Source organism: Aspergillus nomiae, assembly GCF_001204775.2.
Source record: "Aspergillus nomiae NRRL 13137 chromosome Unknown contig00648, whole genome shotgun sequence".
Lineage (NCBI taxonomy): Eukaryota > Fungi > Ascomycota > Eurotiomycetes > Eurotiales > Aspergillaceae > Aspergillus > Aspergillus nomiae.
In genome coordinates, this window is record NW_015378703.1 from 1 (window position 1) to 11,373 (window position 11,373).

Below are 11,373 nucleotides of genomic sequence, written 5' to 3' on the forward strand. Positions count from 1 at the left end.
AAAAAAAAAAAAAATATTAATCCACTATGTACACCTCATCCATCATCCAAGGGTTCCTCCTCGCCATCACTCTGGTGTCCTCCTCCGAAGCTTCGCTCGGAATCAACTGCCGCGGATCAGCGAACTGCAACACCTTCGGCAACACCCAGATGGCCTTCCAGCTCAAACGCGCCATCGACGGCATTGACCCCAACCGCTGGTACAACAACGGTGAACACATCGCCTGTGTCGGATCCGGTGCTCCCATCACCGGCAATGGCGGATTCTGTGCGTTCCTACAGAACACCGGTGGTAGCAATGGTGCTGTGATCAAGAGTCTGGCTCATTATATTCCGGAACATGGGTAGGTTGCTCCTCTCTCCTTGTCTAGGTGGATGTTGGAGGAGAGCTACTGACACCATGCTACAGATGCAAGGTTTGCGGAAGTGTGCCATATTACTATCCTCAGGGTAATAATAATGTGGATGATGGAGAGCTTACCTTTAATTATGTGGATAACGCGTGTACGAAGGATGAAGCCAAGCTTTGCTGATGAAATAATCTAGAGAGGAGGGGATGGAAATGTCACTAACTAAAGTGAAGAACGTCTAAGTGTTCATTTTTTCCTATTCCAGTGTATTGATTATACCTTAAGGGTAGTTACTAGTGAAATTAATGCTATTTTCATTGCTGTTTAATGCCGTGATTATGTGTAGGACACCGTACTCCAGCGGACCACTTTTGGGTCGACAAATGCCAGCTGATTACCTCACCTCTTAACCGATGTTTGTGAATTGACACAGCCTATTTTTAAAGAGGTGGTATTTGTTGATAGTCTTAGAACCTACCTTGACTGACTGACATCCGAAGTAGTGAAGTGTAGTTACTTAATGTTGGTCAGTAGTTTATGATGTACATACAATCTGGATCATGTTTAATTCCAGCTATATCTGCTCCAAGTCAGACATCCTTAACATTAAGTTACAAAGAACAAAAGGCTATTCAAATACTTCACCATCCCAAAAAAACGAACACCAGTATTTCATCGCTAGATAAATTCATCATCATCCATGGAGTCATCTTCCAAGGTGGCCTTACCCTCCTGACGTACATCCGACCCTAGATCCAATTCGGGAACAGCAATCGGAGTGGGTTTCTGAGTCGGTAGCTGCTGTTGCTTCTTAGGTGCACCGAAGTCATACTTAGAGGTTGCAAACGCAGGAAAACCTTCTACACGAGTCCCACGTATCCGGATCTCGCCAGAAAGGTTGAGCGCTCGAGGGGGTGTATCATCCACATAGCCATCTGAGATTCCCAGAAGCTGGGTTGTGAGTCTGAAGAAAGCCACCATCACGGCCCAGAGTGGAGCCCAGATGGCTGATAGGTGCAACCAGCGCCAGAGCATTGTTGGAATGACGAACGGAAAGCGTGGAGCATCGGGAAGCAGACAATTTCCTTCGCATGCCTCAGCAATAAAGGGATGACAGTAGTAATCACACATCGTCGACTCAGAGAAGTACCACAGAAGCAACAACCCGCTGCACCATCCAAGGAAAGTGGGTCGAATACGGCGTGAGCTAGGGTCATATCTCCATAAGCGTGGGAGATAAATAGCAGAGGTTAATCCATTGTGGTGAGCTTTGCAGGTTGGACAGTTGTCACACGTATGACTCGATGGTAGCTGTCCTGTCGGAGAAGCTGGTATTGTAGCAAGCGTAGCGGCATCCCGTATGACTTGATCTTCTAAGCCATTAAGTCCTTTCTTCACCTTGTTGATATTCTCGGTCAGGGACTCCAGTTTTTTATTCAGCCTATCAAGATCGACGCCATCACTGCTTCCCGAGCTTTCGAGTTCAAGTTTCTGCAGGATAGACTTCTCGTACTCTGCATCGTTTTCTGCTTCAGTTTTTAGATCACTTGGTTTCTCGTCGAGGATTTGTTGGAGAGATTCGAGCGTGTCATCGCCAACGTCCAAAGAATCCTTGTCAGCCTTGAAATCTTGCATGACAGTTTCCAAGGCACTCTTCGGGAGATCAGGTTTGATCAGCGGTGGCCTCTTCTTGTCTCTCTGTTTTTCTGCTTGGTTCTCTGTCTTCTTGCCCTTTTCCTTGTCTTCCTTTTGGCTCGTATCCATTGGCTTCATGTTTGCCACACTTTCCTTTTCCTTCTCCCTTTCCATTTTCCTTTCATTCGTCCAAGCCGTTGGCTTGTCTTGCTCTTTCCTTTCTTTCTCGTTTACAGAATCCTGCTGCAACCCAGAGTTGCTGGGCTCTTCAATAATGGTTGGTACTCCAAGTCCAGACGATGCTGCGAGACCATTATTTCCGGATGTTGGTGGTCTTAGGTTGCTCAGGCGCGGCTTTGGGAGCTCTTTCATTCGTTCAGTCAATGGCGTATCTATCCAGGCGCAGTTACAACCGGCGTTTTGTCGTAGATCCGCCTCTCAGGCAGTTTTGAGTTTTCTGGGGTTGTGAATTCGGCTTGGTTTTGGGGTGGGCTCTCTGCCCTGGATAGCTTGCGAAGAAGGTCATGCGAGTCCCTCTTAGTTGGACTTCGTTTGCTAAATGTAGAGTTCTTATATACCATGATTGGGGTGTTCGGAATTGGACTTCCCTCACCTAGCTTCTCGTCCTTCTGCCCTGAGAAGAGCTTGGCGTGCGCATCTGAGGGAGGGATCCTATTATACCTATTGGATGGAGGCTCGCCCAGTGCATTCCGGCTTCCCTCACTGACTCGATCTTGAAATCCGGTATGTGAGCGCATATCTGTGTTGAGTTTACGCGGAGACGCTTCTTTGCGTCCTTCCTCAGTCCGCCCAGACTCGGATTCGGTGCGTCGGGTGATATTTCTAAGCCAGTCCCGACGATGGGTGCCCCTGCTGCCCCAGTTGGCGGGGACGTTCAACGAAGGCCTGAGATGGTCCTCCTCTTCGTCCTCTTGAAACACCTCCTGCTCTTCCTCATCACGCCTCTGTAAATTCTCTGATGTCAACGCCGCCGGCGTTCCGGCTTTGCTCAACACAGGCGACCGGTTCGCGGTAGCTCGTTTTAAACGTTGTTCGTCCTTGATGTGGTCGGCCAGTTTTCGGCGGAGGGACTCGTCGCCGACTTCGTTCAGAAAGTCTGCATCTGCAGTGCTAAACAGACTATTTCCTCGGGTCCTAGATCCAGATGATGAGCGTGTACTTCGATTGTCGCGGAACCGGTTTGCGGAGAAACGGAAGTCCTCTTCATCCTGATCGACCAAGCTTCCGGCGTCGTCGATTTGCCTATATGTTTCCGCCAGCTCGTTCGGGGGGTTGGAGTCGGGGGATATGTGGGCGAAGCTCTGTTTCCTCCGATTCGGGGTCCCCAATGCATAAGGGTCCCCCGTGACGTTTTCCGACATTGTTGGATACCGCGATACGGCTTCGAACGCACCTCGCAGGGTGCCTGATTGACTGAGGTTCCTCCGACGCCGAGCGCGAAACTCGCCCGCAGGACTGGGTATTTGCGACGCGTCAAAACGGTCGGTGGCGTGGGGTTCAAGATATGCTCGATGGAAAGGAGAGAGTTGCTGTTGCTCGTAGTTGCGACGCGACGGCCCTGTTCGCGCGGACCTGCGGTCGGTGGTAGCCATGGTGATCAGTGGGAGGTCCCTCGGGAAATTTCATTAATCCGCCCATTCACTGTTTCATGGCCAAGGTAGAGGAATGTGCCATGGAGTGTTTGTCCAGACCGCAAGTGAATGCAAGAGCAACGCGCGGGTATCCAGACCCTCCCAATCGGGTTAGCGGCGCGGAGGAATTCATGGGAGGCATGAGAAGGTCAACCTCCTCTTCCTTCTCTTCTCCTCTTCACTTATCCTTCTCAAGGCTACCGTTTAAAGCCTGCTGACCAATTGCAATAAACCCCACGGTACGAATCAGACCCTTTACCCGTCGTCATCTGCAAGTGGATATGATGAACGACACCTTTACTGACCCGACATGTGACCCGATCAGATGTATTGATCGCTCCCCCGCATAGCTCCTTGATCTTCCAACATACGAAGACCAGCTGGATTTAAACCTTGGAACGGATGCCTTTCAGGCCCTCAGAACTAATTTGCAGAATAATCAACTTACAAGTCCTCCCTTCTATGTGTTAACCAAGCCTAACCACTCTATCATACGATATGGCCAAATCCGCAAGACGAGCCGGAAAGGCGAAGGCCTCCGTCGCCCCCTCCGTATCATCATCAGGTGCTTCAACTCCAAGCTCACAATCGGGACCCCTTCCTCCGTTTACCAAAGCTCCCGCGTCTCTCCAGCCCTTCCTCGAACCGCTCTCCCCGAAGGAAGTGTACCTCGTCCACATCGACACCTCTCCCAAAGACCTCAAGCAGCAGACCTTCCTCGCACCCGCCGTACTCAATGTTGTGGTCGCCGCTCTCCTAGCTTTCCGAGCCTACATGGTTCGCAACTTTTACCCGGCACTCTTGGCCCCGTTGATCGGGCTCGCTAGCACGGTGGCAGTAGACACGTCAACCATGTCATGGGGGGAAATGGCGAACGTAACCCTGCGTCGAACGGGCAACATCGTGATCGACTACTTTCTAGTGACGGTTTTTCTATCTTGGCCAATTAGTTTCGTCAAGGGCCCTGTCAAGTGGCGCTCCAAGATCGGGTTCCGTGACCAGGAGATCATTGTCCGCCGCAGTCAGCCCACTTTGACCCGAGGATTGGACCGCAGTCGTTGGATCAAGGACGATGAAGAAATGAGGGACAAGATCGTCGCTGCGGTAACACCGGACCGAATCAAGAAAACTGGTTACTTGCTCGTGGATGCAGACTGGAACCTTGACTATGATGCCATGATCAAAGCGCATGAGCTGGTAGACAACGCGAAGAAAGACGACGGACTTCCGTTGGAGGAGTTCCGGACTGCCGTAATCGTGAACACAGACGCTGATGGGTGGTTGATCTGGCACGTTGAAGATGAGGACACGCCTGAAGGAAGGGAGCGATCGGGCCAGCGAGACCAGATCCTGGCATTCAAAGAAAAATTGACGAGCATGGGTAAAGAAGACCTTTTCTTCCGTTGGGTAGAGTTGATTCAGTATGAAAGCACTCGGCCCGGAGGGTTTACCCCCGAGAGGCAGCAGTCGGCGATGGTGCAAGCAAAGAAACTCTTCGAAGATGAAAACGTTGATTTCGCCCGCTTTTGGGAGGAAGTCGGTGGGTTGCAGGGGTTTACTGAGCAGCTTGATTGATTCCATGCGTGTCTCGCTCGCTATCGGTTTTTCTTTACTACTTTTCTTGTAGCTTCTACGGTTTCATCCACATTATCGATGCTATTTGGCGTTTCATGTTACCAAGGGTTGCTTAGCAATCCGGGGGAAAGTTTCGCATTTTTATGAACATATTAGCGTCTAATTCAATAACCATTGTTTTGCATTGCCCCAAATAAGCACCGTTGTGTTCAACGGGTTTGAATATCATAATAAACTGAAGGTGTCAAAAACGAAACATATGAGCATAGCATGTCTCGAAATCGATGGGTATCATTCATGCAATTTCATGCAGTATAAATTCGGAGAGCCGACTAGCACGGCTTCTGAGTAGTTCATGAAAGCTACTCACACTCGGGTTCTACTCAATCATCGGCTTCCACCCTCCAAACGATAGTCCACAGACCAAAGTTTCTCCCACGGTCGGTACCGAGCAGTCTGCCGCCCGCTTGGGGTTAATCGGGACGGTGATGCGGCGCCTGAATAGTCCAACCGCGAAGACAGAGGAGACCTCACGCCATCTGTCTGCCGCTGTTGCTCCGATCCAAGTGCGCCACGCGTTCGTTCCAAGCCCTATGACGGATCGTCAGCTCCTTCCAGGAGACGTAAGCGTAGAAAAGAAAAACGGTCCGTGGAGTTCACGGGCCCTGGAGCTGGTCGCGGCGAACCTCTTCTGAAGTAGGGGCTGCCTCCCGTTGCTGCGAGCCTGCAGTTGCAGTTGTGGAATCGGCGTCGGCCTGTCGAGCAAGATCGGTTGTTGAATCGTTGCCACGTTGGGACGGTGTGGCCGGACCTTTCTTAGAATTAGAGCTGTTGCGTCGACTGTCCAGGCTCTTGCTCAAAGTCCTGGCAACATTGCCTCCGGCACTCGTGCGTTTCAATCGAATGCTACCCCGGGCGTCTACATGGGCTGGTGCAACGGTACTCTTGCCTAAGCCTGGCGTGGCTGGTGCGCCAGGCTTCTCCTCCATGGCATCTAAGAGGTACCAGCGAAGGCCATCAGACAACTCGAAAGGATTCTCATCATCGAAGGAAGTGCCATCGCTAGCCTCTCCAATCGATCGACGATCAGGATTAGCACCATTCATGGATTTCGAAAGATCCACGACCCTTTCTTCAATCTTCGTGATGCGAGCAAGTAGCCAATCTCGAGTATGAAGTTTGTGGACATCTTGTTCGCGCAAGAAGTAGTGTGGTGCCCCGACATTGAAAGCAGCCCATGATCGAATGGCTTGGTTTCTCGTCGGTAGAAACAAGGCGAGATCCCCTTCCTTGAAGGACCGGTATGCAATCTTATCATGAGCTTCACTTTGAGTCCGATGGTATTTATCTCGGTATCCCCTTGCCTCCTTCTGCCATTTGCGAGCGAGTACCTCAATGTCTTTAACGCGCTTGACAATCGCATCCCCGAAGATATCAACATCGAACTGATATAGTGATTCCATGAAAGCCATAAATCTATCGGTTTGCTCTTCGGCGGTATCGGCGTGCATCCAGTCAAGAAGGACCGGGTCTGGCCGTACGGATACCACTCCAGACTGACTGAGGGATTCCGCAGTACTTGAGAGTGCAGTAACCTTAGAAGACCTCTGGACAACAATATCGCCATTTTGTCGGACAACAGTGAAGCCCAATTGCTCCAGCATATGCTCCACTTTTTCAACTTGTCTGAATAGCTGCTTTGAAAGCTCTTGAGATCTTGTCCCGCAAGTCTCGACTTTACCAACAGCGTGCTGCTCCGTTTCAGCCATGGCTTCCACTCTTTCCTTCCAAACAAGGACCTCATCCTCAGCCTTCCGGGCCTGAGTTTCTACTTCGGCCAGTCTCTGGGAAAGGTCTGCTAGTTTTCTTTCTTCCTCTATGACGCGTTCTCGAAGGGCGTCGGACCCTGTCTCACCAGAGGCTAGCTTAGACTGCAGGGCAATAAATTTGGAGCGTTCATCATCCAACTCAGATGTAACAGCTCGAAGTCTCGAAGTCTCTTGCGCTAGTTCCTCCTTTATGCGGGACAGTTCTGAAGCGCGCATTTCCGAAGTCTCTCTTAACTCCTCGGCTTCCGATTCAATCTGGGCCAGGCGTTCTCCAAGCTCCTTGCTTTCGGCTACAGCTTTGGCGGAGCTTTCTTCTGCATTCTTAGCATGAATCGACAACCCTTCAGAAAGTACCTCGATAGCTTTGACGATGCTAGGGGTATCCACTGGAACTGAGCCCCCAGGCGATAGGTTCATGAAAGCAGCTTGTAAGGCATGGTTACTTTCTCGTTCTCGCTCTCTTCTTTCGGATTCTTGTTGCTCAAGCTCTTTGATCCGAGCCTGGAGACTTTCTTCCGTTTCTTTGAAGGTCTGCGTGTATACAGATAGGTCGGTCGCCTTCTGTATCTCTCCTTCGGCACGAGCATGAGCATCTTGAAGTTCTATCTCAAGCTGGTGAATCCGCTCGTCTGCATCCTGCTTCTCATGTTCTCGGTTCTCCATTATTCTATCCAACTCCTCCTCGAGCTCTTCAGCCCGGATCCTACACTTTTTCATCTCACCTTCAAGAAACCTGCGTTCATCATCGAACTCACGCTGCCGGGCTTCAAGATTTCCTATCAAGTCATTCTTCGTGGACTGCACCTCTTGTATCTTGTCAGTGTTTGATTGGCGCTCCGCGTGCGCGTCCCTTTGCAGCTTCTGGACTGTCTCTCGTTCTGCAGCCAACTCGGCTTCTAGGTGAACAATTCGCTGCACTAGCGCCTTCTCTTCCGAAGATTGGTTCGAAGACATCCGCCTTGATGAAACAGAGGACCTTCTTGAAAGCGTATCAGGGTGAGGCGATGCTGGAGAGCTAGGAAAGTCAAGTGAGAAATTTCCACTAGCCGGCCTCCCCATATGGGTCTGGCGATGTAGCAGGTCTTCAAGCTTCCGAATACGGCTTTCAGAGCCTTTAACCTTTTCTTCTAATTTAGACTTCTCGTCTCTCAAGCTCCGAACCATGTCATCGCTGCGAAGTAAAAGAGAGCTTCGGCTTAGGTCAAAGACACTGCCTTGCTTGAAAGCCTTTGCCCTACGGCGTTGTAGGCGGGTAGGAGCATCTAATTCTTTATAGAGTTGGGTCAGCTCTTGGGCTGGACTGGCCATACCAGGTTTAGTCTTCAGCTCCTCAATGTACGCCTCGATCTCCTTCCTACTGACTATGGGCCAGTCATACTCCTGGCCTCGTAGATTAACCTCGATCCCTGGTGTAGTCGTGTCAGACATCGAAACGAAATCACCCATGTTCTTGATCCATTTTTTCCTCCGGCGTTGCTCTTCATCCTGAAATACGGACATCTCCTCCGCTAGAGTTAGGGAGTCGCTCTTCATCTTATCACTGAATTCACGGCGCCGAACAGACTCGATTAAGATAGACCCATAAACAAAGGGCATGTGGAAGACAGTGTAGAGGACGTCGAAGGCATCGCTTTGGCAATTCAAATTGTTTATTTGAGATTGCACATCGGCAAGGCGTGACTCAATCAATGATATCTGTCGCATGTGATTAAAAGCAGCTTTCACTGTGGCATTATATTGCCTAGCGGCTTCCTCCAAGTTGGTTTGAATCTCGGCACTAACTTCCAATAGCGATGGGAGAAGGTCCTTGGTATGGCTCAGCGCAAGTCTAGAAATGTTGGCTAGCGTTTTCTGGTTATTGGGCAGAGCCAAGACATGTTCATGGTCGGATTGTATCTTCTTAGATATTGTTTCCACTTCCTGTAATAGGCCCTCAACACTGTCCACACCTGAAGGGACCGCAGCATCCACCAAGTGTTGAGTGTCTGTAGCTATCCCGCCAACAGCCTTCTCCACGTCTTCAACCTGTCGAGCAAAGCGCGAGGATACATCCACTGCCTCTGATCCAGCTCTGTGCACTTCATCTGTGTCTAGATAATCACATAGCGTCCCCGTTGACATATCTTTACCCTTTGTCGGAGTTGACGGGCGTCCTAGGAAGGGGAACTCTTTTCGAGCTGGAATGTTCTCCAATATCGCCAAGGTTCGTTTCCATCCATCAAGCGCTACGTGTTGCTCCTTCAAAAGATCATTTGCCCACGTCTGAGCTTCGGTAAACCGATGTTCCAAGGTCCCCACATGAGTCTTCAGGTTCTCAAGAGCTACACTGATAGCGCGATTGATAATACTAGTTCGCTCATTATGCTCTTGTATGTCCTTATTGATTAATTCGCAACGTTCCGTCAAGGCCACGGCCCAGGTACGTCTGGCCATGTAAAGATTTCGCCAGGCTTGGAGATCATTCTGGTCGGTGAGGGTATCGGGGGGTTTTCAAAATCAAGCGGTTGTGGAGAGGTAAGAGTCGGGAAGTCTTGTTCGTTGGGTTCATTCACAAATCTGCGGTCATATACGAATATCTCGTCCTAATATAAATAATGAGCTTAAGGATAAGTGGGAGCGGTATCTGGGAGAAACATACTTCAGTAGCTAATGTCTGAATCTTAACGTTCTTCCCACGAGCAGTCATCAAGATCTGTCTCTGGGATGGGATTGAGGTGTTTCGGGAAATCCAAGATCGAAGCGCATCGGGACTAGTGATCAAGAATGATGGCGCCAGTCAGCATTCCCACCTCGAACCAAAGGGGATAAAGTAACAGGGAGCACAAGGGATGGTCCGGGCACATAGAGTGGAGGTGAAGCCAAGATAGATGGAGGAACCCGAACATACGATGCGAACGACACCGGGTCAGCAAGCAAATGCTCACCCGTGTGAGCGATATAGATGTGTAAAGACATCCCCACCTCACCTGCCGAACAGAGCGGCTCCAGAAGTTCTTTGTGAGGTGAAGGATACCGGAGGGGAGATAAGGGAGTTCGTTCATATAAACGCAAGGCATCCAGGCCTGAAGAGCTCCCCGGACCTAGACCCGTTTTGGGTTGACTGACACACGGCCCCGGAACCACCCAAAACACGGCCGAACATAAATTCTCCACCGCCCGGTCGCCGACGCTGTCGATAAAAAAAGCCTCCTATCACGCGATGCTATTTTCGGCCGGCCACGAGATCTCACTTCATGGCATCTGCGAAAGCCCGTTCCTTACCTCACTTGGACCCGGGTGAGGTTTCCTTGTTGGATCTCGCAGAAGATGACCCCAGGGATGCCGTGTCTTTCTCGGACAAGGAAGCGTTGATCCTGCAACTATATCATCAACTTCAGGAACAAGAGCTCGAAAAGGCACTTCTCGAGCAAGGTAAATTGCCCCCATGTGTGTCGGAAGGACTTCTTTATCTTTAAATGTTCATACTTCCCTGGAACGCAAAGACTGATGACTCGTAGATGCCGAACTACTGTCGGGGGATGATGCCGAAGAGCAGCTGGCCATAGCAGAGCACGAGCTTCTAGAAGCCAGAGCCACTTACACCGTCAGGCGGAAGGCACTTGGAGCTGTTCTTATGACAGACCCTACTCTCAGAGCTGTTCATCTGAAAGCCACATATCCCGCTGAACAGTATGTCATCGCTTTCTTTACTTGTCACATCTACGCAAATAGCCTAGGCTCGGGGTCTAGCACACGCCTAACAAAGTATAGGACTCTTCTTCGTCTTATTAATAGACGTGATGTGCTCTCGTTGGCGCATGAGAACTTGAATGCTGCTCTCAGCTCGACTCTTAAAAAGTTATCCAACGCAGAGGTGGAAAATCTGCAACTGCATCACAAAAATAAAGCGCTCGTTCGAGAGCTACTAGATCTGACGAAGAATGACGAATCTTGGAGGGAAGAATTGGATGATATGAGTATTAAGAAACAACTAGAGCAAGTTAAAACAGATCACCAACAAAGTAAAGCGAAATGGGAAGCCATGAAAAGTATTACAAGCGCTATCGTTGTCGGCAGTGGTGTGAATTGGGCTGAAGATGAAGAGCTTGTAGCTCTTGTGTTGGATGAATCTGACGATTGATGGCTTGATGCTTCTTTTCTTTCTTTCCCACTCATGTCTTTTCTTGCCCATATTTTTGGATCATGCCAGGACTATTTTGAAGGCGTTGGATTGATATACCCATTTGAATACCTACTAGAATAGAGAATAATATGTTGTTGTTTTCGTCGTATCTTTCGGGCTATTCTTATAAAAAAGGAGGCTGTTGGAGGTGAATGTTACAGATAATGTTTT

The 11,373-nt window shown here is 49.8% G+C and overlaps 6 protein-coding genes across 6 annotated transcripts; 3 read left to right on the forward strand and 3 right to left on the reverse strand.

The window, feature by feature from the left end:
- Nucleotides 1-26: 26 nt before the first annotated feature.
- Nucleotides 27-532, forward strand: ANOM_011515 (uncharacterized protein; the record flags this gene model as incomplete). Its single annotated transcript, XM_015556771.1, has 2 exons — nucleotides 27-343; nucleotides 409-532. The coding sequence occupies 2 exons, from the start codon at nucleotides 27-29 to the stop codon at nucleotides 530-532; spliced, it is 441 nt and encodes a 146-aa protein (XP_015401195.1).
- A 495-nt stretch (nucleotides 533-1,027) lies between these two features.
- On the reverse strand, nucleotides 1,028-2,356 carry ANOM_011516 (uncharacterized protein; the record flags this gene model as incomplete). The annotated part of the gene is made up of 1 exon (XM_015556772.1): nucleotides 1,028-2,356. The coding sequence occupies one exon, from the start codon at nucleotides 2,354-2,356 to the stop codon at nucleotides 1,028-1,030; it is 1,329 nt and encodes a 442-aa protein (XP_015401194.1).
- A 20-nt stretch (nucleotides 2,357-2,376) lies between these two features.
- ANOM_011517 (uncharacterized protein) lies at nucleotides 2,377-3,597 on the reverse strand (the record flags this gene model as incomplete). The annotated part of the gene is made up of 1 exon (XM_015556773.1): nucleotides 2,377-3,597. One exon carries the CDS (start codon nucleotides 3,595-3,597, stop codon nucleotides 2,377-2,379), a length of 1,221 nt encoding a protein of 406 aa, XP_015401193.1.
- Nucleotides 3,598-4,134: 537 nt separating this feature from the next.
- On the forward strand, nucleotides 4,135-5,211 carry ANOM_011518 (uncharacterized protein; the record flags this gene model as incomplete). The annotated part of the gene is made up of 1 exon (XM_015556774.1): nucleotides 4,135-5,211. One exon carries the CDS (start codon nucleotides 4,135-4,137, stop codon nucleotides 5,209-5,211), a length of 1,077 nt encoding a protein of 358 aa, XP_015401197.1.
- A 656-nt stretch (nucleotides 5,212-5,867) lies between these two features.
- atg11 (autophagy protein ATG11) lies at nucleotides 5,868-9,473 on the reverse strand (the record flags this gene model as incomplete). Its single annotated transcript, XM_015556775.1, has 1 exon — nucleotides 5,868-9,473. The coding sequence occupies one exon, from the start codon at nucleotides 9,471-9,473 to the stop codon at nucleotides 5,868-5,870; it is 3,606 nt and encodes a 1,201-aa protein (XP_015401196.1).
- An 800-nt stretch (nucleotides 9,474-10,273) lies between these two features.
- Nucleotides 10,274-11,160, forward strand: ANOM_011520 (centromere protein H; the record flags this gene model as incomplete). The annotated part of the gene is made up of 3 exons (XM_015556776.1): nucleotides 10,274-10,451; nucleotides 10,538-10,709; nucleotides 10,791-11,160. 3 exons carry the CDS (start codon nucleotides 10,274-10,276, stop codon nucleotides 11,158-11,160), a joined length of 720 nt encoding a protein of 239 aa, XP_015401198.1.
- Nucleotides 11,161-11,373: the final 213 nt, after the last annotated feature.